The following is a 26,581-nucleotide window of genomic DNA, read 5'->3' on the forward strand; positions in this document are numbered from 1 at the left end:
ATCAGCTCACCAGCAAAAGTCTAACTGTGCATCAGGGCTTGCACTGAGCACTCTCAGATCTATCCCCCCTTCCCTGCCAACAGTGATAACATTTTCCTCAAGCTTTACCCATTTCCTGCAGCTAAGTTTTCCCAGGTTATATGAAAGATCTAGCATATCATACCTCAGAACATCTCTGTGATTATTTTATTGCAATTTCCTAAAGGGCAGTTATTCCTCAGGTCATTAGGAGAGCTGTGGCAATAAAAATAAATTAAATATTTTTGTACAACCCAAAACACTTCAGTATAATACAAGTTCTGTTTGAAGAAGCTTCCTCCATGGGCATAGAGCCATCATTGAAGTCTGACAGCTGCATGACCATGACTGACTTCTTTATAGTAGAAGGAAGCATATGCATATAATTATGTCAGTGAGAAATTAATTAACAATAAACTTCCTTACCATTGCTGCTCAATCTGTGCCCCAGCATATGTGTTAATTGTATGATTAACACTGATCTGCTTTTCAATTAGGATGCTTTCTACAAACTGCTTCACAAATCCTAGCTACAGGACTTCTGCATATCAATTCAGAGACAAATCTGGCTCCTGGAAAGCACCAGCAGGCCATGCAGGCATTGCACAGCCTCAGCTGGGCATTGGGATACACAAATCTCTAGCAAGCACCAGGCTTTGCTCGTGATAATTAATTCAAAACAGAAAGGAGGAGTTGCACAGTGCAAAGCTTGAAGGCAAGTGCTTGCTTTGGGTCAGCTGCTCTTTGTTGGAAGGGCTGTGGTGTGGAGAGGCCCTTGGGGTTTGTTTAGCCACAGCATGGATTGTTTCAAGGAAGTGCTTGAGGGCGGAATGGCAGGTCACAAGGGTTATGATCACTCCATCAACAAACGCTGTGGTGGCATTCTTAGAAAGCAGCTGGCTGAGGTCATGGGTGTCTTCTGGAAGAGTTCTCTCCCAAAGACAGGTCAGGGAGCACTGACCAAGTTCAGAGAAAGGGAAACAGTGCTGTTTTCCTTGGCCATTCTCCTCCTTTCAGGCTCTAGGAGTGCAGCTCTGTTTTATCCAGCATGACAACAATTGTGTGGTACAGTTCTTTGGCCTGTCAAAACACAAACCAGCATCAATCACTCTTTACCACAGAAAGAGCTGCTTCCCCTAGTTAAATATCCCCATAAATCACTTCCTATAATCAAATATCAGCCATATGCTGGGACCAAGCTGCACTTCAGAGCCTGGAAATGCAGTGTCCCCTTCCTCCTTTGGGACACGAGCCAGGAGCAGCAGCACCATCCCTCAGCTGGGCAGGGGAGGGCAATTTGGGAGGTGCCAGGAGGAAGCTGCAGGTCCAGGCTGATCTCACCTGTGACAGTTCCACCCACAGGGCTTTGGGGCTGCCAGGGGAGCCGTAGTGGAGCTCCAGGCCGGGAAGGCCTCCGTCAGACATGGGCCTCAGGGTGCGCATCTTCTGCAGCTCCTTCAGGAGAATGACCTGGGACACGGCCTGCAAAGGGAAAAGCCACTCTCAGGAGCAGTCCCTAAAGTGAAACCGTCTGATTCTCACCAAAAGGCACCTCAGGAGCCTGTGGAAAGCTGAGGGAAGGTCTGGGATCCAGGGTGGTGTGTGCAGGATACAGGGCAGGCTCCGGCTGCCCAACACAGCCCTGGAACTCCCACAGGACTGGGACAAACAGGAATGGCTTCTACATTTAGTTTTACTGTGGATTGTGCTTGTTAGCATAAACACTGGATTTACAAAAGAGCCCATGGCAATAATGCCTGTTGTATACTCTCTTACTTTGGGCTAGTGCTCACAAGTTCTTCTAAAGTCACAGATATTATCTGACAGATCAAGGGGAACTGTCTGGCATACCTGGGTGGTGACATCCACCGCAATGATCTCCTCCTTGTTCACACCAAAAAAACAGGGCACAGGGATCATGCCTTCACTGATTCTCTCCACTATGAAGATGGTGTAGCCAAAGAAAGGCAATTTCATGACGTGCTCTAGAAGAGAGCAAAAAGTGGCCTGAGGGCAACAGCTTTCAGCCAGCAATTTACTGCATCAGCCTGGGGTGGTCAAAATTGGCAGTGTTCCCAAGATTTTTTATATTAAAAAGTAACATTGACAATTTATGCCTCCCTCCCTGGCTTCTGAGACTCAATTCTCAGTCACCTGAGTGCATGTCCTGTCCTTTTCCGACTGGAAAACAGACATGAAGCCAGAATATCAATTAAAACACAGCTTGTACAGAGCTCTGAAAATCCACTGCAGACTCCAACAAGAGATGGAACTTCTACCATATCATCATGCTTGGGAACAAGATCTAATCCACAGTGAAGAACTGTCAGGGAATTGCATTCTCATGGCTCATTCCAGGCTCCAAAAATCATCAACAACCTCATGAATTGTCTCAAAAGTGCATTCAGACCAGCTTCCAGAAGCTGAAACAGCATAGAAACTGAAGCAGATCTGGATGTCTCCTCACCTATGAACTGGATTTTTGCATCCCGTGGCTGGAGGGGCGGCCTCGTTCTCAGCAGTGTGGCCACGTGGCTGTGCAGAGCCTTGGGGCTGATGGAGGACTGCAGGGTCTTTGGAGTGTACTCCTTCAGCTCTTCCCTGTGCCAAAAAACAGATTCTAATTCATCCCCTGCCCAGCTAAAATCAAACATCAGCCAGGGGATTAAGAGGAGGGAGGGCATGGGGCAACAATTTTCCATTGTATATCTGGGAACAAGGGTGAAGGGGGAGAAGAAGAGCACAACAGGTGATGCCTGCATTGGATTAGGTGGAAGGAACCATCAGAGACAGTGAGACCACCCTTGTCTTGACCCTCTTTTCTGGAGACAGCAAGAGCTCTTCAGTGACCAGCAGGGTCATGCCATTTCCCTCCTGCTGGTGCTTTAAGGGCATCTGATGGAGGCATTACCTCAACTCCAAGTCAAAGTGCATAAGGAAAGGAAGGAGTGGCAAAGTACAGCTTGAAACTACAGGACTGAAGGTTTCCAGTAGCCAGGGACAATTTTGTTCCCATTGGGCATCCCTACACTACAGATTTCAGGTGTCCAGGGTTGAAACTTCTGACACTTGTGAGAGAGAATAAAGGCTTCACCCAAACCATGAGCTCATGCCCTTCCTTCTTGGTGTTACAAATCCATGGCAATCAAATGAAATTACTATGGCACCCTCATGACCCTCTGTGTTCTCCAGAACTGGACATTTCTTAATTATTCAGAGGACTTCCAGGTACCTGCCCCTAACCCCTGTGGTGTATGGCCATCACAGAGAGATCCCCTCTGCCACAGGCATACCTGGAGGGAGCAGAGTTCTGCTGCTCCACTTTGGCCCAGTGCTGGAGCATTGCCAAAAGGCCCACCTGCATCTCCATTTCTTTACTCTGGTTCAGCAGGATCCTCCCATTCAGGTAATCCCACAGCACCTGAGGGACAGCACAGCAAAGAGGCCTTTGTTAAACCTGCCAGAGGGTACAGGCAAGTCTGGGCAGTGCCAGGCTGCACAGACCCACGTCCTGCCTTGCTGATAATGCAAAACAAAGGCTGAGCTCAGGAAGAGCCTGGGGAGCTGCACAGTGTGTGGAACAGCACTGCTCCAGGCTGAGGCCACAGGCACAGAGCCTTCCTGGCATCCATAGCTTCAGTGTTCAGTCACTCCCACAAACAGCACACAAAGCCCATCAGCACTCCTGCTATTTCAGCCCCCTTGGGACATTCCTGTTGGCTGGGACACTACATCTGTCCCTGCTAGGGAGGGTCCTGCTCTTCCTTACCTGTCCATAATGGACATCTGTGTAAACTTCGTTGTCGAAGTGCAGAGGTGTCCTCCAGATGAGCCTGCGTAAAGTCACAGTGACCAGCTTGTCCTCCAGCAGGTAATCATGGAGATACTCCTCCAGTTTTATTGGTCTCACCATTTTACCTACATGACACAGAGAGAGGGTCATCCATCCTTCTTGGTAGAGAGGCTGGGACAGGAGCCTTCCTGCACACCTCAGTTCCACCCCACCCTGAGACTCCAACCATCAGCCATTCCAAAGGGACACAGAATCCCACACCTCTTTCAGGAACAAGCTGCCCAGACCCTGGGGAGAATCAATCTTTAACCCTAATATAGAGGGAAACTGCTTAAGAGGACCCTCCCAGGAGGCAGCAAGGGTGGAGGAACTATTCCAAGCAGGAGCTGTGATGCTCCCTTTTGCAGAGGCTGCTGAAAGAGAGAAGCTCCATGCTGGTCTCTACTTGCCGAGATTTTTGTCGTCACTCCTGATAGCAAAGAGAACAAAATCCTGTATCTCTTGCTGTTCACCTATTCCCATCTGCTCACAGATCTCCTGCAAGAGCTCCTTGGCCACCTGAAGCAAGGAAAGAAGGAAATGAATACCCTGACCAGGTAAGCCAAAGAGCAGATAGACACATTATCCCTTGTCAGATAAGGGATTTCCCTGGTGTGGCTCAGAGTCCAGACCAGTGAAGGAATTCACAGCTGGAAACTCACAGTGAATGTCCTGATCCTGGTGAGGTACTCCATGCCTCCAGGCATCAACACAACCAGCCGGCGGGCACCGTGTCCCTTCTGCAAAGAACAATGTTCAGGCAGCAAGACATGCAGGGTCCCATCACCCGTGTGTTTGTCCCTCTTCTTCCTCATCCCTGCTGCCACTGCTTGTCCTCAGCACCTGCCCACTCCATGGCACTGCACTTCCCGAGCTCCTTCCATCCACACGCTCCATTTCCTCTCCTGAAACACCAGCTGCCCCTGTCACACTGCACGTGGCACCTCCAAAGCCTCTTCCCTGTCCCCCTTCCCAGCACCCACCCACTTCCCTGCCCTCCATACCAGCAGTGCCTCCATCTCCACAGGGAAAGGGAGGTGCCGACGGCCCCCGTACAGGAAGTTTTTGCGCAGGTTGCTCTGGCAGATCTTGGCTATATCTGCAGGAAAAGGAAAAAGCTCCATGTGCTGAGCCAAAGAGAGACCTAAACACAGTGTCCTGTGGTGTTGGGTCATCCTGGCCAAGTTGAATTTAACCCCTTCTCTTAGGTTGTGAGATGTGTCTGGCTGTGTGTATTCTATTGCCATCTGTCAGAGCTGGGGCAGGGCTCTGCTGCTCTTTGGGCAGTTTGCTTTATCTCTCCCACACCCAACCCTCCCTCCAGGAGATCTCTGCTGTCCATGGCCACTGAGTGTCCCTGCATGGCTGAGAAAATTCCATCACCCATGGGGAGATGCTCTGCCCAGGGGAGGAGCCAAACATTCCTACCTGGATCCAATCTGACCTGGGAACAGCACAGCAGCCTTTGCCCCCTGCATTCCCAGAGGAGCAGCTTTCTTCCCACTGCATTCCCTGAGGAGCAGCTTTCTTCCCCCTGCATTCCCAGAGGAGCAGCTTTCTTCCCACTGCATTCCCAGAGGAGCCCAGGCCCATCTCCAGCAGCCCTGGAGCTCCAGAGGAAAACTCCCCCCTTGTGCAGGATCCTGCTCCAGCAGAAGCACAGCTGGCACTGCAGGAGGGCTGAGCCACCCTGGGATGGGGCTGCTGCCACCTCCCTGACCCACAGGGGGTCAGGGCCTGTTCTGACTCTGTCATTGTTCTGTATTACTACATTTTTTTGTTCTATTTTTTTTTCCTAATAAAGAACTGTTATTCCTATTCCCATATCTTTGCCAGAGGGCCCCTTAATTTCAAAATTATTACAATTTGGAGGGAGGGGGTTTACATTTTCCATTTCAAGGGAGGCTCCTGCCTTCCTTAGCAGACACCTGTGTGTTCAAACTAAGACACCCCTGTCACTGCTAGGAGAGACGAGAGATTTGACCTCACCTCCCACCCTGCCAGGACACATCCAAACATGGCAGTGTCTGGGACAGAGGAACAACAGATTAGATCTGGAATATTTGCTTTACAGGACACAAACAGTCTTACCATGGTGGGTTCTGGATGGATCACTGCTGGCCAGCTGCAGGAACTTGGTGGCATAGGGCATCAGGATTTTGGAAGGCAGGAAGTACCCAGTGAGCAGGTTTAGGAGCAACCAGCCTCGCAGCTCGCTCTCCCTGTGGATCAGAAAGGACTGTGGGCACCTTGGGACATGACAATTCCTGCTCTGAGTAGCTCAAAGTGAGCTTGTGCCCTTCTGAACACCTCTGGCAGCTGGCAGAAAAGGAGGTGCCAGCCCTTGGTCAGAGGTTTCTTGTGCTGAGTAAGAGATTGATTCAGTTATTCCAACAGCCAGCAATGAAAGGGAACAATCAAGGCCACTCCGATGCCACTGCTGCCACCTCCCAGGGCAGTGTGGGGCCAAGCCAGTCCTTGACTGGTGCTTATCAATTCCCCAAAGCTGGGAGGAGGAAATCAGGACTCTGAGCAGCACCTGACCAGGAGCCACCAGGAATGTTTACTGTGCCCAGATAGATCAGCAGCCAGAAATATAGGGAAAAATATCTACTAAAGTGAAAATGCCAGACCCAGTGCCCAGCAAATTTTCTGAGTGCTCAGCAGGAGCTTCAGCACTGGAGCAGCTGGGGACAAGCCATCATGAGGGGACACCCTCTCCCCTGGTCCTGGTGTCCCTGCAGCAGATGGTTCCTCTCCAGCTGGGCACACACAGGAGCTGGCAGTGCTGGTACTCACTGCTGAGGGTTGTGTGTGACTTGTTTGATGACCTGGCAGTAGATCTCATCGTGCAAATTCTCCTTCTCCTTGCACAGCTGCATCCAGAGAGGGGAAAACAGCATCAGAGAGGGGATGAGAGATCAGAGATGTCCCCAGGTCATCCTTGTGCCCTTCCTCTCCCAGCTTCAGAGCTCTGTTAGTTTGGTTTAAAGTTTGGGCCTTGCAGCCTCTGATCCCTTGTGCTATTTAGGCTCAAAGGAGGAGAGAGCAGAGGCAGGTTGTGCTCTCATCCAGACAGTGATATCCAGAAAAACCATTTACATGCAAACCCTCCCCACAGTCTGTTTCATCTCCCTTCCTCATGTAGGAGGTGCTATTAGGACTCTCCCTGCTCTTTTCCTTCCCAGCAAGGTCTTGGCCCTCCATTCCCATTGGTGCTTCTGCACTTTTCCCAGGGGAAGCTCACAAACCTGAAGGATTTCATAGATGCATTGGACCTCAGTCTGGTGCTTGTGTTTTGGCCGATCTCCCATGAACCTCATCAGTGCTGCAAGGCAAAGCCTGGCCTTTAGTCTGAGATGGGGTGGTCTGCCATGGGGCTGGCAGTGGGCAAGAAAATGTCCTGAAAACTTCTCTGCTGTTACAAGGCTTGCACTGGACATGTGGAGTCAGCCCAAAGCCCAGGCAGAGTGTTCTGGGACACTTAGCACTCCAGGCAAAGTCCCTCTTGTTGGAAGATTTCAGCAAGCACACAGGGGGTCATGAACTGCAGAAATGCCTTCCTGCCTTCCCAGAACTGCAGAAGGGACCCTCCACTCCCACTGAGCCCCACAATGTCTGTGTGCACCCACCCTGACCACCCCACTCCCCCTCTCTGCTGTGCTGTCCCAGGGAGGTCCTTACTCTGGAAGTTCTTTGTAGCCAGCTCGTTCAGCTCACTGTCAGAGTACCGGAGCAAAGACGCCTGGATTGGGACCTACAGGGCCAGAAGACAGGGATGAACCAGGGCTGTGATCACACAGAGCTCTGCTCTGCAGGCTGCACCAGACACTTGAGCTGCCAGGATCCCACAGGCAGCACTGAAGAGTAGGAGACACCTAAACTTGTCCAGAGACTGCAGCCAAGGATCTGTTCTTTGGCCATGTGGGGACAAAGCCAGAGGCAGTGCTGGAGCTGGGATTCTGGCTGTGGCCAGGGGGAGAGGCTGAGCTCACCTTGGTGTGCCGTACCAGGTCAGCCACGTTCTTCTTCTCAGCTGACATCCCCTTCAGGCCCTGCCTAGACAGAGGAGAGGGAACATGCAGTCCAAGAAATACCCCCAGAAACAGCCTGGTGTGGGTCAGGCTACCCAGGTCCTGTTTGGGAAGGAGCACAGGCTACTCACATGGACTGAGCCTCTTGGAAGTAGATGGTGGCGAAGTCAATCATGGTGTAATGGTCACCAGCAGGGACTAACATGGTGCTAGTGGCTTCTGGTGTCAGGCTGAGGACAGAACTCTGCAGGAACACCACCAAACCCACCCTAAAACATCAGCTGAGGAACTGCAGTGTGTATTCTCAGCTGCCAGGCCTCATCTGTGTGTGGTGCCTCCCCTCCAACACTGTGATGGATTTGAGTGTCTCATCTGCAAAGACTAAGCACTCATCATCTTCTTCCCTCTGCCCTCAGAGGTCAGACACCACCAGAGCCATGGACCCACCCTGGCAGCTCCCACAGAACCCAGCCATGTCCCCTGGGTGTCCCTCCCCAAGGACTGCTCACCTCCCTGCTGGTGTTCCTGCTCTCTGGGGCAGCTCTCATGCTCTTCCTCCGCTCTCCCCGTCTGTCTATGCTGGTGCTGAGGTAGTCAATGGCAGGAGCCAGCTGCACCAGGCTGGTGGGGAACAGACCACAGCGGCCACCGGTGGAGCCAAACTGCCACCCTGGAAAAGCAACAGAGAAAGGGTCAGGAGCCAGGGCAGCTGCCAAGAGAAACGAGCACTGAAGCTCTGTGCTGGTGAAGGAGAGCATCAGACTCACCAGGTTTTCATGCATCCTAAGGAAACATATATATACATAAAAAACTATAACTGATATATAACAATAACTATATATTAAAAAAAAAGTTTTTATAAAAAAACTTTATAAAAAGTTTTATATAAAAAAACTTTATATATATTTTTATATTAAAAAACTGTATAAAAAGTTTTCTATAACTATATATAAAAACTATAATTATATATATAAAAAAAACTTTAATTCCTATAACTGAGGCAACTGGGACAAGGCTTGTCTGGCAGAGCTGGAGGCCGATGATGCTAGCCTACCCTATATTCCTCTGGTTCTGGGCACCATGGGTCCAGCAGGCCCTTGATCCTCGTCCTGCCAATCCCAACACACCCCCTCACCTGGCTCCACGCCCTGCATGGGCAGCAGCTCGATGAGGTCGCCCTTCTTGAAGCTGAGCAGGCTCTTGTCATCCACGATGTAGCTGCGCAGAGCCACCACATAGTTGGTGTCCTGGGGAAAGGCCACGGCCAGGTCAGATCTTGTCCCAAGGACATGCAGGGCTCAGAGCATGTCACCCCACAGACACTCAATTTCATCTGGGAAACCACCTTCATTCCCTACTGCACTCCAGCTGCCTCACCTGCCTCAGCTCCTGCATGAAGAGTTCCACCATGGCCTTGATGCACGGAGCCTTTGGAGAGTGCAGGATGAGCTGCTCTGTCTTCAGGGAGAACTCCAGGGAATTGCTGCCTTTCATCTCCACGGACAGTATATCTGCAAAGCTGGGAACACAAGCCAGCGTGCTCAGACTCCTTCTGCCAGAGCTTGGGATGCAGAATGTGGGGATGGGAGCCCATTCCAAGGACTGGGAATGGAGACATGCCTCAACATTCTCCATGCTGGCCTTCCTCCAGCTGCTCATGGCTTTCACCCTGAGGAGCTCCCTGTGATGACCCACAGAGCTGATTCACCCCCAGCACTTACTTGTAAGCAAAGCTCAAGGTAGGAAGGAAAAGGAGAAGCCAGACTCATTAAAAGGAGGCTCAGTGAGTGACAGCTGGCCTAGGATAATCCTGGAGAGCACAGCACAACTCAGAATTTTCAGCTCCCCCATTCAGTTTGCCTCCAACACCCTGCCAGACACAAACTGTCCTCCTGCAGCAGCCAGGGCCCTTTTGCTCACCAGTAGCTGCATAGGATCTTGAGGTGCTCAGGATGGTATCCAGCTGCTTTCTCCACCTTCAGCAGCCTCATGCCCCGGTGAGAAACACCCAGGATCTGCACATCACTTCCCTTTTCACCCTGTAAGGGAGGTGCAGCACAGAGAACTGAAGGCTCCATCCCACCTGCACAGGTGGCACCAGGGAGAGGAGATGCCACACGAGAGGTGTGAAACCCTGCAGGGTATGGAAGGTACAGAATCACTGCAGTGTGGCCAGGCAGGGGGACAGAAAGAGTGACCTGCAGCCACAGCTAGGGGGTCTGGTGAGAGAATTAAGACTCACCTGAACTGGGAAAAGGCGGGAGAAATAGTTGGCCCAGTTGTCCCGAGCAGCCACGACAATCCTCTTCTTTATCCCGTCCTCCTGAATGGACTGGGCATTGTTGCCAACTCGGAACTCCACTAGCAGGGTTACAAAACTGTTACTAGCTTAGAAAGACAAAGGTGGCCAAGTCTCCCTCTTCCCAGGGATTCATTCCAGCAGTCCCTCTGTGTTCACAGCACAGCAAACCACATGCAGAGGGAAAAGGACACTTGCACATACCAGTCTACTACTGGTTTCCATCCCTTTCTCTATGATGATCATATCAGAGATGACAGTGGGAATTTGAAGCAAATCAAAATCCTATCCTTGGGCTTCAGTTCACTCTCCCCACAATAAACATTTCAGAACTAAGGTTTTCTGGCTCATAGAAATTTCAGGGCCATTTGGAATAAACCAACATTCCTACACTGCACTCTACAAATGTCCTTCTCTGCTGCAGTGACAAACATTTCTCCTCTACCCTAAGTACTGACTGAAAGGGTTGGAGGTCAGTTTTTCATTCCAGACCAGAAGCTGGGATGGGCACAGACAGAGGGGAAGGGGTGATGGGGCTGTTAATTACTCAGCAGGTCTTTCATCTTGCGCTTCTCCTCCCTGGAGATCCGAAAGCTGGACTCAGAGAAGGTGTCACGGATGATCTGCAGAGGAAGAGAATGGAGAGGCTTCCATTGCAAAAGCCACACCTGGCTGTGCTGGAGCACCTGAGGCTGCTAAACTGAGTCTCAGAGAGGAGTGAACAGGGACTGTGTGGATCTGGGGAAGAGACTTGCACTGTTTGGGATGGAGAAGTGAAGGTAACTCATGCAATGTAATTATGCAGTGTTTTGTCCCCAGAGAGACAACTGGCCTTGAGCCATACTCACTCCAGTGCTTACCTGTTCACACAGCAAGTTCAGACAATAAGGGTGGCTGAAATTTTCTTTGGGATAAAACACCTGCAAGAGGAGGGCAATAGTGGTGTTACAGATATTGCAGAAGTAGCTCCCTGGGGATATTTTGCAATCCATAAGCCCTGCTGCCAGGGAGGAGTGAGTTCATCTCCAGGGACAGGCAGGGAGGAGACACTGAATGTAAACAGAAGGACCAGGAGTGAAGGACCAAAACCTGAGTCAGACCAAGGGATGAGCCCTGGTGAGTTTAGCACACTCTCCGGTACATGATTTTAAACACATTTGTACTATATTAGCAGGAAAGCACCAGGCAACAACAAATTCAGTTCTAGATTTCTCAGTAGTATAAAGGGAGGAAAGGACAGGTACAGAAACTGAGACAAGTGTCAGTAAGGCAGAGCAGGACCCGGATTCCCCATGACATGATCCCCTGCCTCCAACTCCTGTGTGTGTGATCCCAGAATTATCTTTGTGCTCTTAGCTTGCATTGAGTACTTATGACCAAAAAAACCCATTTTAACCAAAGATGGGACGAGCTCCCCTCCCCAGCCAATCCTCAGCTAAGGAACTGAACCTCTTTGCGCAGAAAAATTTTCCAGGCAGGGTCGACATAGGAAAAGCTGACGCTGGTGGTGAGCTTGTACAGCTGGGTCTTGATCCCATCATCACCTGCCACTGTCACAGCAGAGTCTGCATGGGGAGAAAAAGCAGTGAAGATGGGCTGAGAGGGTTACAAGGTCCTTTCCATCCACCAAAGACCTACCAGGAGAAAGGGGACAGTTCCTGATGGAATATTCCTGTCAGGGAATCTCCTGAAGGTCAGTGACCAGCTCATGTGAGCACAAACCAGTCATTCCCAGAATTTCTGGTAGCATTTACACTTCCACTGTCTAGCCACAAAGTTCACTGCTAAGAACAGAAACACTCCAGGGACTGGGAGCACTCAGCCTCCCACATGAAATACTCCCTCGGTGCTTGAGGTTGAAGACACAGGTTTCACTGTGTGTCATTACAAACAAGCTGCTAAAGGTTTCAGAGGAACATAGAAGTTCTCCCCTGAGCTTGGAGACTGCAAGGTTCTGGTTCAGGGCACCCAAAACTAGCACCAGATTGTGTCTCTGCATATGTGTTAAGGACAGGCTCAGTCTGAAGGCAACTGCTCAAAGTTCTTACTTTATGAGACAGGAATGTCTTCATTTAAGCACTTCAAACTTTCAAAATTTCAGAGTATATAGACAAATAATGTAGTAATTCCCATACCTCAGCTGTTTCTGTATCCCTATTCCAAAGCATGAAGTAATTTTTCAGGCTAATCCAGTTACTTTGATTTACTTTCACAGGATTTCCTAAATAATATTTTTTTAAGAGAGGAGGAGCTAATAGGGAAATTCTTTTATACCAGGGAAGTTGCTGCAGAATGGAGTCCTTCAGTAATGTGTTTGACTGACTGTTCCTTGCAGGTTATGGCTGATGAGAATTTTAAACAGCTTGAAATACATTGGTACAGGTATCCAATGTATAAAATTAATTCAGGCTCACATGGAAATTCAAAGGCAAAACTAAGACTGAATAACACTTCCAAACTACTGCTGATAACTATTACCTCTACTTTTTTAAAATGGGCAGCATCCAAACACTCTTTATGTGTCCAAGGTCTCCCAGGCTCAGCCTCACTCTGAGAAACATTCCTGAGCCTGTCTCTAAGATCCCTCCAGAGGTTTGTAAGGTGAAAGACCTGGCTTCCCATTCCTCCCTGGTCTAAAGTCCACCCACTAATTGCCACTTTGATAATTATGCTGTAGGTAAACAATAAAAGGAGCTTTCTATTTTTAGCTGCATTTTTCAGAAGGGAAGAGTTAAGGGCTGGGAAGTGCCACGCAGGCTGCTGGGCCAGGCTGGAACTGTGACATCTGATTGCTCACAGATAAGATTGCACCATCTCCTGGTCTCACACAGCTCCCTCAGCCCCTGGCACACTGCCTGCTGCCAGGACCTGTGCCATGACTCTCCTGGGCTGATTCCAGCCCCATCCCCTCCTGCCCTGCCACCAAATCCCACATGGGTGAAACCAGTACTCACCCTTCCCTGTGGATTCCTGCCTGCCTTGGTCCTCAGGCATTGGTGGGGGAAGAGGGGGAGCTTGAGGAGCCTGGGCAGCTGGTGGGGCATCCTCTGGTTTGAAGATGGACAGGAGAGGCAACTGCTTTTCCTTGATAGAGCTGGAAGCTTGGCCTGGCTTGGGTTTGACAGGTGGAGGTGTCTTCTTCTCCTGTGGCACAGGAGATGGCTGCAAGACAGCAAAACATTTGAGCCAGTCTTTTCCTGCATTCCTGGGCTCTGTCCTGACACTGCTGTTCCAAATCATCTTAGGGCAGCAGTCCACCCCTGGAGCAAGATCTGTGTGAACAGCCCACCACTGCCTTTAGATCAACACAAAAATCTACAAAGAGATGATCAACCAAAACCAGAGGACCAAGTATTTGAGATCAAAACCTCTGGTTTGGAAAGGAAAAAAGGATGTTAACAAGCCAAAGCCTTGGTGCCAAACATGGAGAACATGAGTTGCTTGCTTCCAGATCAGCCTTTAGCATTTCACAACAGCACTTGCTGCTCCAGAACCTTTTCTTCAGGACCTCAGATGACTTTACAGGAACTCAGTCTAGGGTGGGTAGGACCATGGTGTGAGCTCCCAGTTATCTCACAACCCAGCCAGAAATCACCTGGCTGCTCCTGCAGCGCCAGGGAGATCCCAGCCTGCTGCAAATGGGACGGACAGGCTCTCTCTGCTGAGCTCCCGAAGCAACCAGAGAGCAAAGAACTCACTGATCGCTGAGGTGAGGGGTTCATCATTCCCAGTTTGGCCAGAGCCTCATTTTTGGGGTCATTCTTCTTTATAAATGGCTTGGGTACTTTCCTGCAAGGGAACACAGGACAGCATTATGGGGTTTGGGCACAATGGAGCCACATGGCAGAGCTGAGATAGAGAACCCAATGTCCCTCTGGACCACAGGGGGATCCCACATTCTTACCTGGTGGGCTGGAGGGGCTGGGGCTCAGGGGCTGGTCTGCTCTGGTACATTTTGATGATGTTCCTGATCTCACGGCTGGGTGCAGGAAGCTTCTCAGGGCCTGAAGGCTTCACTACAGGTGGCTCCTTCTTTGGTTTTGGTGTCTCTTTCTTTGGCTTTGGCTCAGGAGGTGGCAGAGGGGAAGCAGGAGCTGTTTGGGTGACAGCTTTTATCAACAGACCAGCAAAGACACAGGAGAAATCCCTTTATCTCACTTGACCTTCATTTTCTTTCCCTCTGATGCTGCCTGGCAATGGCCTGACATTCCTCTTTCCTCTCCTGTCTAGATGTAGACTCCCAGAAGAGTCAGATCCTTTCCTCCTCTGCCTAAATCCTGGCCTGATGTTCCTGGAAAGTTCTTCCTTGTCAACCTGCTTGAGTCTCCACTGCATAACATCTTACCTGGCTCTGGTTTAGGGACAGGCTTCACTTCTTTCCTCTTCTCCAGCTCCTCTTTTTTCCTCTTCTCCAGCTCCTCTTTTTTCCTCTTCTCCAGCTCCTCTTTCTTCCTCTTCTCCAGCTCCTCTCTTTTCTCCTCCTCCTCCTCCTCTGTTGGCTGGGGTTTTGCTGGAGGAGTCCAGGTTTTGCTAGGTCTGACTTTCTTCACTCGAATGTGCTGCTCTCCTGTATAGAAAGGGGGACTTGACTAGTCAAACCCACACCAAAAACCTGGCACTGATGGCACAGTTCTCACTCTTGCCTCAGTCAGCAAAAACCTCTTTCCTAGAGTGAGGGAGAATGTGGCAGTCACATACCCAGAGATTTCTATAAAACTGGCCCCACAACAGCTCACAGTCTGAACTGTAGCTAGCAGAAGAGCCCCAAACTCCTGCACACACGTCACCAGCAGCTCCTGCAGGGATTAGCTGGATTCCAGACAGGGAGACAAGAACACCTGGGCATGCCAGGAAGGCTGCAGAGCAAGGTGTTATGATGAGTGAAATTCCCGAAGTAGCAGATGCTCACCCAGCTTCTGGAAGTACTCTTTCTTCTGCTGGAAGGTTTCCCGAGGACAGTCATCATCATCACTGCTGGAGAACTCCTCTTCCACGTAGTCATAATCCTGCAGACAGTGCACAACTTGTTTAGTTAGCACCAGCCAGCAGTACCTCTGCAGTGCCCTTCACTCAGGGGTGATTTTGTCTCAAACTGTTCTGATCTAGAACCTCTCCACACCCAGGAGTGTCCCAATAGGTCAGTTTGTAACACAAGGAGCTCTCGGCCAAGCACAGAGAAGGGGGATTATGTTAGAGGTTCCATACAGCTTGCTGGAAGATAAAGAACTCAGAGTAATTAATTCTCCTGTGGAAAAATTCAGCTTAACTGGAGAAGAATTGGCCAGCCTTGCAGCCAAACCTCCACAGAGCAAAAGCCACTGAGATGTGACCCTTAAAGACTCAGCAAGCAGAGTTTGAAAGGTCTCAGTATCATCAGGAAGCACAAATCTCTGCTCTCCTCTCTGCCAAAGCACAGCCACATACAGATGGACGCAGAGCAAACACCAGACACGGAATTCAAACCAAACCCACCACGGTGTTTGTTTCTCATACCGGCTCTTTTGCCACAGCTGGTGGCTCTGGAGACCTTGGGGGTGTTGCAGCAGCCTGGCTGCTGGGAGGCTTCTTGGGTTTTGGGAGAGTGGCTGGGGCTGAGGCTTGTGCTGGGCTTGAGACTCTTGGCCTTGAGTTCTCCAGAGACTTTTGCCGCTTCTGCAGCTCCTGCTGCTGCTGCTGCTGCTGGGAAATGCTCATGGCTTGAAGGGTCATCTGCTGGGCCTGGGGAAGGAATTGCAATGTCCATGAGCTCTAGGCTACACAAACCCAGCCATCAGCCACAGGTTGTCCTGTTTTTCCACTGTTAATCAATCCCAAAACATCCACATAATGCAAGGCAAATCTCCCAGTGTGTGGACAAGGCATGCCCAGGGAGTCTTCTCCCACCTGGCCGAGGATACAGTGCTCCTAACACCCCCCAAAGGCACAGCTGCCAGCCTGGGACTGCCATGCACTCACAGGGCTTTGCACAGAAAGCAGAACACTGCAGACCTGCATCTATAGCAAATCCCAGCTTAAAACTCCATGGGAATTACAGCTGAATCTTCTCAGGGCCTGCTCCTCTCTCTGCTCCTGGTGCCTCAATGTTCCCAAAGGACACAAAGGGGCAAAAAGAGGGCTCCCAGTTTTGTAGTTTTAAATAATCCCCACTTTATAATGGGGATTAAAATAGAATTCACCCCAGTGAGCAGAGAGTGACACAGAGCAGGCCCAAAGAGGAGGAGAGCTGGGCTTCCCCCTGCAAGGCACAAACACCGATGTGTTCCCCAGGTCCTGGGGCCTTTCCACTCACCATGAGCATGGCCTGCTGGTTGATAAAGGCTTGCTGCTGTGCTGCCAACTGGCTGGAATCTACAGCTGGAACCACAGGCTGGGGCATCACCATGGCTGTGGAAGACAACACACACGTCTTCAAAATCCTAAAATCCTACAGGTGAACGTTCCCCACTGAGCCCCTCAGCTGACACTGAAATGCACAGGCATCACTGACAGCCCCCTTCCACCCCTCTCCTCTGCAGTCACAGAAACACTGCTATTACCTGGCACAGGTGAAACCCCACCAAGGCCTGGCATCACGGGCATGGCTGCTGGCATCCCCACCATGGAGGGCATGGGCTGGTAAACTGGTGCTTGAGTCATTCCAGACAAGCCTAGAGGCAAAAGACCAAATGAACAGTGCTTTGGAGAAGCCCAAATGAGAATATCCTGAGCAACCCCAGAGAGCACTTCTGGTGCTCTCCACATGCACCAAACACAGCAGGACACAGCAAAGCTCAGGTGGAAAAAGGAAACCTAAGAAAAATGTGTGGCCTGCCAGATTTTAAATAGCAGTATCCAGACTCTGTTTCTGCAGCCTAGCTTTTGACACCACCATTTTTCATGATTAAGATTATAAATAAATCCTGCTTGAGTATGATTACAGAAGCTTTCTCTTGAGCACTGGGCAAAGATCTCTGGGGCTGGGACTGTCACACTGCTGTCTTTGCAGTGAGTGGCCTGGATGGCATTGTGTGTCATGGGGAGGAGCTGTGGGAAGAATGGAATTCCTCTGCTCCCAGCAGTCAAGTCCCATATGGGGTCACAAACAAACCCCACTGAGTGTGAAGCCAGCAGTGCAAGGGGTGTGGGGGTCAGACTCAGCTGAGAGGAGTCAGCACACAGCACAAATCTACTGAGTCATTATGTCCTTACCAATGAGAATGATCCTGGGATGATCATCATATACCTCACCCATCTAAGAAGCCACCTAAGTGACAAACTGGTCTCAGGCCAGTGATCTGTAATAGGGCTTGTCATGCCCCAGAGCCTCTCCAATAGCCAGAAGTAGTGCCTGTCTCAGGAATGACTGAACTGGATATTTCCCACCTTTCTGAGACTGCTGGGTGTGCTCCTACCCATGCAGATTTGTCAGTGCCATTAATATATTGGGGTTTTACTCCACCTTGCTGCAAATGCCAGAGTCTTAGCGCCACAAAAATGAGGAAAACTAAAGAAACCAAACACGCAAACCAGAACCTCTTCAGGGTTCAGACTTACTAACCCAAGGAGTAGCTACAGATGATGGAAAGTTCTGTAAGGAAGTAATAAAAAAGATTTAAACCACCCCCGATAAAGGCACCAACTGCTCTGCGAAAGCATGGGGTGAATAGAAGGTGAATACATGACTTACAAATATCTGTCTAGGGAAGAGGGGTCTGGGTCAGAAACAAGCTACATGCTGCCTTGACCCCAAGGCCAGCTCAGAAGAGAAATTACAAGCACAACAAAGCAGTTCCCTTATCTAACACCTCTGCAAAGCATCTGTCTCACCTAGGAGGAGTGCAGCCTCTGCTAAAGCCCAGTGCTCTGCATGAACCAGCTGAGCATGCAATAATTAGCATTTAAGGGGCTCCCTGACTTGTGCTCACTGAAGGTTGTGCAGTCCCAGGTGTTCCCAGCTGTCCCCATGCCCTTACAGACCTGTAGAAGGAAAGATTCCTCTCTGTGTGGGTCCAATCTTCCCACCTCCTTTCATGCGCCTGGTGAGAATCTCCCTGCTCTCCAGATCCTGCACCAAAATAAAACCTAAACAGTTATCTGAGCTCAGAGGGACAGACTTCCCAGAGGGAAAGACATTCAAAGGCATGTCTGAGCTGAGCAGGGCAGTGAATAGGCAGGAAAAACTTGAAGGATTCACAGGGACTGGAGAGCTGCAGAGAGAAGGCAGGAGGGAACATCAGGGCACTTACAGATACTCTGGAGCTCTGATGCAGCACAGGGCTGAAGAGATCATCCACATAGTGATCCAAGCCTACAGGGGTCCTCAGGTCATCTCTAAACCTTGGATCTGGGAGCAGAGAGAAGTCTGGTGACAAGGCAGGTAAGAAACATTCCCCTGCCTCCAGTCTCTATTACTCACGTTTCAGAGCAGAGCTCTACAACAAGAAGAATCATCTGAATCCCCCTCTGCCCTGATGCCCTGGCTGGGACCCATCTGGCCCTTCCCAGTGTCAGCCACAGTCCTGGGCTAAAGCTCACCTGGATGGAGACCAAGAGGTTCTGGAGGCAGGCTGGGTGGGGGGAAGAGAGGGGCCTGGATACCTGGAGCAGGAGGGATCCTGTTGAAGAGGAAAATGGGATGAGGACCAGAGTGCTGAAAGATGGACCACAAGTGATGGGGCAGGAGGAATAGGTGGCTCACATGTCCAGGTCAGAGGAGTGGAGGATGCTCCTGTCCCTTTCTGGAGTGATGGGGTACTCAGTGGGGGCCTGGGAGGAGCTGATGAAGTTGCTGGTCTCCTCCATCTCTCCAATGAGGTCCAGCACAAAGTCACAGCCCAGCAGGTCCTGCCATGTGTTGCCAGTGAACATGGAGACAGACCACCCTCGAGTCTTCTTGTCACAGCCCCTGGGAGAGGAAAGGTGTCCAGGCAGGCAGGGGAAAGGGAGAGGGAGGAAAACATTACATTCAGTTTCTTCTTGCCTTGTCTATCCTTTACGTCCTTTAGATTTAGGGTATGAATCAACTATTAAGTGCCCAGGGTTAGAAAAAAAACTAGAATCATTCAAGATTTGTCCTTTTTATCAATTACTTTTTTCTCTGAAGTTGCTCTCAGAGATCACACCAGTGGTTCCTCTGTTCCTAAAGAAGCCCATTGTTTATGGTTGAGGGTTGTGTTAAGGGTGAAGAAGGGAGCACAGACTGGAGTGGGCAAGAAGTGACTATTCTACATGTGACCATATAAATCTCAGCCTGAAGACCAAAGCAGGCTGAACATTAGAGCCGGTGACAGCCTGTCACACACCCCCAGCCCTGCTCCTGTCCTCTGGCAGTACCTTGCACTCAGAATCCAGGCTGCATACTGCTCCCCAGTCATCCAGGACTCCACCTCAGCTGAGAACTTCTCCTCTGGCACAGAGAGCAAAGTCAGTACCCACAGCCTCCCTGGCAGGACCCAAAGCAACACCCACATTCCATGGGACACAGGTAGAGCCCAGCTGGAAAGTTTCACACACTCCTGAGCAGGGCCACAGGGCTGTGGAGCTAAGACTGGCATTTGAGGACTGAAAGCTCATGGAAGGCTCCACATGAACACATTCACTTCCAAAATATCTGTTTCATGTCACTTCCAAAATATCTGTTTCATGGCACAGGTTGACATTTCCAACCTGACAGGTTTGCTTGGGGATCACTCCACTCACAAGGAGCCAGAGTAGGGATGTTCTGTGTTCAATTCATAGAGCTGCTAGTTGCTCAAGAGGCAGCTTCAGGTAATATTTGAGAAGGGAGAAGGGTAGAAAGTACCTTTAACAAATACTGCTGCATGGGCTGTCATGAATAGCAGCCCTGCAGAGATGCACAGCCTGAAAAACCCTCTGTTGAGCAGGGCCCAGACCCAGGAGAATCTCATTCCTTCCCCTGAGAAGCAGGTCCCACCATGCCCAGACCTTGCAAGTTTTGGGTCTAAATTCAGATGCTTGTTTCCCCATGGTTGTACCAGCAAACAGTGTTCTGATCCACTTTACTTAGCTGAGGGAATTATTTCCCAAATGCTGATTACTGCACTGGAAAAGCCCTTAGAGACTAAAAGACAGCAGGAGGGCAGAAGACTGAGTTACCATTAAAGGTATGAACATCCAGCACCATCTTCCCTCTCCTCTGGTTTGCTGTCCACTCCAGCTGGGTGGGAGGGTAAGCCCGAGAGGGTGCAGGCTCTGTCTCTGTGCACTGAGCTGCCGTCAGCATCTTGCGCTGGCAGACAGCGCTGTAGCCCTCCATGCCATAGTCTGACACAAACCTAGGAGAAGGAGCTGCATGTAGCACTGCTCATCCCTCTTAACCCCTCTGTAAGCCTGCCTTGGCCTGCCTTTTCTCCTCTTACTTCAGCAGTGGCTTCTCCAGGGCTGGTGAGGGGCCAAAGCAGCTCAGCAGAGTGGCCATCAGCACCCAGCCTCGCTGGCTGTGCTCCGTGTCCGGGTTCCTCCAGGTCTGGGCAACCACCTGGCTGAAGATTTCATCACGCAGAGCAGCATCCCCCAAACCTCTGCCAGCAATGTAGTTACCCAGCAGCACCTCCTGCCAGCCACGGAGACTCTGGTCACCGATGAACCGCAAAATCTGGAAGAATCCAGGGCAAGAAAGAGAGAACTGGAGCTGTAACTCTGTCCCAAACTGTGGTGTAGGGACTTGGAGACATCAGGAGCATACAGCCACACTGGGGTCTGTCTTCAGGTTTTTGTGCACCACCAAAGTGCTGAGCAATTTGGGAGGCAACGGTTATAGAGAGTGGATCCTGACTAAAAGTCAAGGTGAGGTCAGTCTCTTCTGAGGTATGACTCAGAATTTGGTCTAGGGTGAAATATTTCCCCTTGGGCAGGGCTTAGACACACAAGTAAATGACCATAGGATACTTGCTACTGTGCCCACTGAGTGTTGAAAAGCCTTTGGTGCAATTAATATTATACCAAGTACTATGGGATGTGGTGGCTCAACACAGTCACTGAAGAAATTATTCAGCTTCTTGATTATGCATATTGCCATCTTCAATGCTTTTTTAGTTTGCGTTTCTCACCCTTAGGTACAGAATTATTTCTTTCATCCTCTACACTTCAATATATCATGAATTACTTTTTTTTTTTCCTAAAATGGATGGCTTTGTAAAGAACATTTAAGCATAACAACACTTCTAAAAACACTTAATGGTACCAAGTGTGTCAGAGATTCACTGAGAAAAACAGGGGATGGTGGTTGTTTAGTTCTCATGGAATTCTTTGTAGCAAATCCCTACTTCATTAGCAAGGGAGAAAAACTGCCTTTGATCTTTAGAAAAATAATAGTGTTCTGCTTAAACACAATCCTATTCACAAGATTTTATCGAAGCTTATGCTCTTCTATAATTGGGATCACAAGGACAAAACAAGAGACTGTTTTTAGGTATTAACTTTCTTAATGGGCTTATTTTAATTCTATGTAATTCCCAAAAACATGACTAGATTTACTTAGAAAATATCTGGAGCTCCATTCTATTTTAAAGAAGATATATTGAGAAATATATGTTTCACATCCACAGAGATGAAATAGCACCATCCCCTTCACACAAACATTCTAGCGTGAGGGTGTGGTTCCAGGTGTACTTTTGCTGATGACAAAGTCCCTGCCCTTTTCCAGCCTTTAAACAACAGTTCATTGTCCCCTGTGGGGTACTGACACATCTGTGAGCCCAAGGTGCAAATGAGATGTTTGCTATAAACCACATCATGGAAAAGGTCTGGGTTAAATGAAACTTTTTTATGACTGGCGGACAAGTAAGTGGTTGAGAAGACAGATTTCCCTTCTCATTGCTACTGAGTCTGGAATATTAAAGTTTAGCAGTGCTGTTCCTATATGTCCTGCCAAATTCTCAGGCTCCATCACCAGGCCATTCACTTTGATCCCAGTAGTCTATGGCTGGTCTGTGCCTCCTCAAAAACACAGCAACCTTAAGGGGCTGTGTGTGATCACTGTCAGTCTGCTCCAGGGCCTAGAAGGAGCAATTTATTCTGCTTTTCCAGCCCTCCATGTATTGTAAGAACAGCATCCACCACCAGCAACTTGTATAAAGTCTTCAAAACATTGTCTGTGCCCACCTGTTCTTCAGCAAGGTCAAGAACAACGTCTCTTACCAATTTGTTAATCTCAAGTGCACTCTCCTGGTGTTCAGCATCCAGGTGGGTTAAGGGGTGCTGCAGAGGCTGACCAGGGGCAGGGAAATCTGGCTTCTACAATGAAAGAAAAAAAAAATAGAAATATTTGCTCCTGGTGTTGCTAAAACCAGTGTGTCTGCCCACAGGGGAGGCAGTGAAGAGAGATAAAAGGAGTTCCCACCTGGAAGTGTGATTTGATGAAGGAGGAGAAGGGATAGCTGTTGATGGTGGGTGGGAGGGAAAGGTCATCCTTAACCTTGACTTCTGGGGGCTGTGTCTCTGTTATCTGGTTGGCCTGTGCTTGGTGTCGACCTGCAAGGGAAGGAGGTCTGGCGTGGTGGCAGGACACAAACAATTCCCACAGCAGCTCCCAGCTGCCCTGCACCTCTCCCTGCCGAGCCCCTGAACCAGCCCTGGCTGCAGGGACACCCAGCCCAGCCCTGCAGCCTCAGACCCCAGCAGGACAACCTCACCTCCCTGAGAGCACAAGGACTCCCTTCAGGAGGGAGATTTTACAGCTCTGAGCTTTCTGACTCTTCTCCCCAGGGAACACCTGGAGATCCGTCTGCTCTGCAGCATTTACAGGCAGGAAATGCTGAGCCCATACAGAGATACTGCTGACAACAGCCCAGTCCACAAGGAAATGAGAACTCTTTGTAATGAGGGATTTCTCATGGATAAGAGAGGAGCAAACCACTAAATGAAGGGATTTCTCAGTGCAGCACAGCTCCTGTGCATTCCTCTCTGTCTAGCTGTGTCCCCTGATGCTCTCCAATCCTCCCCATTTACATCCCATCAGCTTTCATTTCCAGCAGTTTCACTGTTCCCTGAGCCCCTCTGGCTTACATTGCTCACTAGACCAGCTGATAGTCCCTGGAGGGCTATGCCATGAAATGTGAGCTATTTGGGAATCCAGCACAGTCTGCTCCAATTCACCAGACTTTTCTGCCTCATTGTCTCCCTTACTGTCCCCCACAGAGGGCCACAGGCACAGCTGGCTTTGGGTTTGACACCACAGAGAGAGAGAGAGGCAAATTCTGCCTCAACCTATTTGCAGCTTAAATATTTGTACAGAGAGCTACAGAGGAAACACAACTGCCCAAAACTTAATGCTCAGGGTCAGATTAACAGCTTGTGAAATTATTGCAGTTAGTGGTATTTTGGTGATTTGAAAACCAATTGGTGCATCCCTAAATTGCTGAATTAATACATACTTAATTTGTTACATTGTTACATCCTTAAGTTATTTTATTGTTATTTCCTTAGACTGATAAGTTGTTACATCTCAAGTTATTACATTGTTCCAAAATCAAGCTGTTACCCTGTTTCTCCTTCCTTCTATTTTAAACTTCATTTTGAGGAAATAATTTTTAATGAAACCTGAAAATATTTCTTTGAAATTGTCAAAACTGTCATTTTCTTCCCCTTCAATTTTGTTAAAGATTTTAGAGCAGGTAAAAGATGGGTTTAAGTTTTTCCACCCCAGATACTCATCACTACCAGAGACCTGGGTTCATTAAGCAGTTTGCTGTCACATAACTTTGACCAAAGAGTTTTGGACCATCCCTGCCATCAGTTCTACCAGCTGAAAAATTAACAAAGATACTGATTTTCAAGTTGGTGCTCTGCCCCCTGGTCCAAGTTGCTTTTCCTCCCTACCATGTCAGGAAACAACATCCATGGTACCATTTGCCTTTGTCATATTTACACTGCAGTGATAATGAAGCAAATCCAGCCCAGTGACAGGCAGCAGGGAGAAAAAAGACATACATTGGTATAAACAAGGAAATACTCAGTGAAACAATGCAGGAAAGGGAGGGAAGGAGGAGGATTTCTCACCTTCAACAAAGTGCAGGAGGTCTGCGAGCTCTGCAGGGATCTCCAGCAGCCCCACGTCCTGGAGAGAGAAACAGAAACTGGCTGCCAGCAGAGAGAAAACACACAAAACCCCTGAGCTGAGACTGGGTGAAACTGCCTTGGAAAAGCTGCCAGGACAGGGATGGAGCACCTGAGCCAAAGCAGGGACTTCTGCCTCCACAACACTCAGAACCATTGCAAATGGTGAGGTATTGCATGAACACAGCTGTGTGACATGGGCCAGCAAAGGAGGGGAAGGGGAGCAATTCCTAAATAAAAAATCAACTGCCACAAGGGGAAGGACAGGAAATTGCCTTTCTTTGACTCATCCCTCATTCCTATCAAGTGTGGTATATTGCACTGTAGAGACTGCACCTGAAGGGTAAGGGCCATTTCCTCCTGCACTTTCCTGACAGTTTTCTTTTGATTTTTCAGTATCCAAAAGTGCTACAGAATAAAATGAGACCTGATTCTCATATTTGATATATGTCCTAAGAAAGCTCAGATCTCTACCAGGGTAATCCAGATGAGAATCTGGCCAATGAATCTTAATTTATCACTGGTTTGCACCTTGCACTGCTGCAGGGTAGGGAGCAGATGTGCCAATAGAACACAGTGTATCAGCATCACTGCATGTAAAGTCAGCTCAGGGCATTTCAGACAGAACTACTCAGATTAAGGCACTATAAAACCAAGCCAAAGTCACAAAACTGAAGCTTTTGGGGGCTTTTTTTGTTTCTTTTTTTGGTTTTTATTTTTGGTTTTTTTTTGGTTGTTGTTGTTGTTTGGTTGGGGGGGTTTTTTTGTGTGTTTTTTTTTTTTTTTTAAGATCTGCATAGTAACGCCTCTTGTCACCAGCATATTATTCTGACATCTCTCTCCACTTAAAGACAGATTCACAGCACTTTTGATCAGCTTGATTTTGGTCATAAGATACTTTACTTCAAATCTGGCTTTTCGATGGTGTATTCAGGAAGTGGACTGTGAATTCCACAGTTCTGGATCCACACCTGAGGAAACAGGTGATACAAGAGCACCCAGGGCTAATTTTTCTTGTTGTTACTGAGAGATCTACACAGAATTGTGGATAATATCAATTCAGATTCCCTTGATATAGACAGTGCAGAAAATGTGTGTCCAGACTAGACACATCAGTAACAGTATTAGTTAGAAGTGTTGATACAGGCCAAAAGTCTTACAACACCTTTAATACATCCCTTCCTCTACATCAGCTTCTGTTAATATATTTATGCAGAAGTGTCTCATTCCCACCCCTCACAATAGAAGATGATCACCAAAAATAATCTTCCCTCCACCTCTGAAGACGAGGTCCAGTGCTGTGAGCAAACACGGTGCTCTGACAGGACTGGCTGACAATGCCTGGCTGTGCCCAGAGCAAGGGAAACACTGAACTCATGAGATGTTTCTGTATTAGGAGGCCCTTTATACCATCTAACCTGCAATCTGTACCAGGTTCCAGACACACGTGTGCCCCCTCTAGATGTCCTGGGCTGAGGAGGCACAAGGGAGGGAGAACACCTGGAGAACCTGATTTTTTTTGATCTCAGACCCTCCCAGACCATTTGGCAACTCACCATTCCTTGGCTGGGACTATTCTCTTTGTCACCACAGGCCAGGGAGTTCCTTCTTTGTTTCCTTTCCTCTAACTCCTGCTGTTAGGAGATGAAAAGGGGATAGAGGGTGGACAGATATGTGTATGAAGCAAATTCCAGCTATTTTGGGGGCAGACGCTGAGGGTGGCCAGGAGATGGTGTCCTGCTCCAGCAGATAAAATAACAGAACAGCTACAGAGCCTTCTTGGACTCCAACACAGTGTGTTGGGAAGAGGCTCCCCAGGCAAAGACCTGAGCTTGGCAGAAACACCTCCTGCCCTTCGTGACACAATTCAACAGCAAGAGCCTCCAGCACCTGCCCAGCATCCTGCCACACCTTCCCTTGCTGAGCATTTGATGTGGCTCAGGACAACAGCACCCAGCAGCTGCCAGAAACATTCACCCACCTCCTTCAGCATCAAAGCACCTGATAACAGCCTGAACAGGACAGATTAACTTGTCCATGGAGAGGAAATCCTTTAGAAAGGCGGGAGGGATACCAAAAGCTAAACTCACTCACAGCTCTGCCCTTTCCCATCCATTCTATTGCTCCCCAGCCTCACCACTCACCTGACTCCTGCTTGGAGATGGGGAAGGAGGGTCTCTGTTCCTTCTCTGCCTCTCTCCTGCCTGTCAGTGGTGCAGAGCACTGTGACTACATGGGAGCTTATGAGGGCTGGGCTGAGAAAGACAGTGACAAGCTAAAGTCCAAAGGGCAGGGCTGTAGGGTGGGGAAAGGAGGAACTTTGTAGCAGGTGAACTTTGAGGC

General features: G+C 49.2%; 1 protein-coding gene across 3 annotated transcripts; it reads right to left on the minus strand.

Annotated features, from left to right (window-relative positions):
* Positions 1–172: 172 nt before the first annotated feature.
* MYO15B (myosin XVB) lies at positions 173–26,581 on the minus strand. 3 transcript variants are annotated; one of them, XM_072937105.1, is made up of 43 exons: positions 26,383–26,581; positions 25,795–25,869; positions 24,182–24,239; positions 22,524–22,654; positions 22,322–22,417; positions 20,542–20,777; positions 20,279–20,457; positions 19,496–19,568; positions 18,861–19,067; positions 18,698–18,777; positions 18,409–18,506; positions 18,140–18,227; positions 16,720–16,830; positions 16,473–16,567; positions 15,677–15,901; positions 15,093–15,189; positions 14,529–14,750; positions 14,088–14,277; positions 13,882–13,972; positions 13,138–13,345; positions 11,633–11,748; positions 11,044–11,103; positions 10,731–10,806; positions 10,127–10,245; positions 9,805–9,923; positions 9,262–9,403; positions 9,020–9,131; positions 8,394–8,554; positions 8,016–8,128; positions 7,846–7,909; positions 7,535–7,607; positions 7,102–7,178; positions 6,650–6,726; positions 5,942–6,072; positions 4,855–4,949; positions 4,513–4,590; positions 4,261–4,369; positions 3,788–3,936; positions 3,312–3,439; positions 2,486–2,619; positions 1,870–2,003; positions 1,360–1,500; positions 173–1,098 (listed from the first exon to the last, which is right to left on the minus strand). In XM_072937105.1, the coding sequence occupies exons 2-43, from the start codon at positions 25,795–25,797 to the stop codon at positions 1,039–1,041; spliced, it is 4,956 nt and encodes a 1,651-aa protein (XP_072793206.1). In that variant the 5' UTR covers positions 25,798–25,869; positions 26,383–26,581; the 3' UTR covers positions 173–1,038. The 3 variants fall into 3 exon arrangements, with proteins under 3 accessions (XP_072793206.1, XP_072793205.1, XP_072793207.1); XM_072937104.1 differs by having other exon boundaries at positions 25,795–25,872; XM_072937106.1 differs by lacking the exon at positions 26,383–26,581 and having other exon boundaries at positions 25,795–26,365.

The sequence above is a fragment of the Taeniopygia guttata genome, chromosome 18 (assembly GCF_048771995.1).
Source record: "Taeniopygia guttata chromosome 18, bTaeGut7.mat, whole genome shotgun sequence".
Lineage (NCBI taxonomy): Eukaryota > Metazoa > Chordata > Aves > Passeriformes > Estrildidae > Taeniopygia > Taeniopygia guttata.

Excerpts from the sequence above, each read along its gene's own strand:
- MYO15B (XM_072937105.1), bottom strand. Across the intron at positions 22,418-22,523 it reads TCATCAAATCACACTTCCAG|AAGCCAGATTTCCCTGCCCC; the intron begins GTGGGAACTCCT and ends CTTTCATTGTAG. Across the intron at positions 6,727-7,101 it reads GCATCTATGAAATCCTTCAG|CTGTGCAAGGAGAAGGAGAA; the intron begins GTTTGTGAGCTT and ends CTCTGGATGCAG.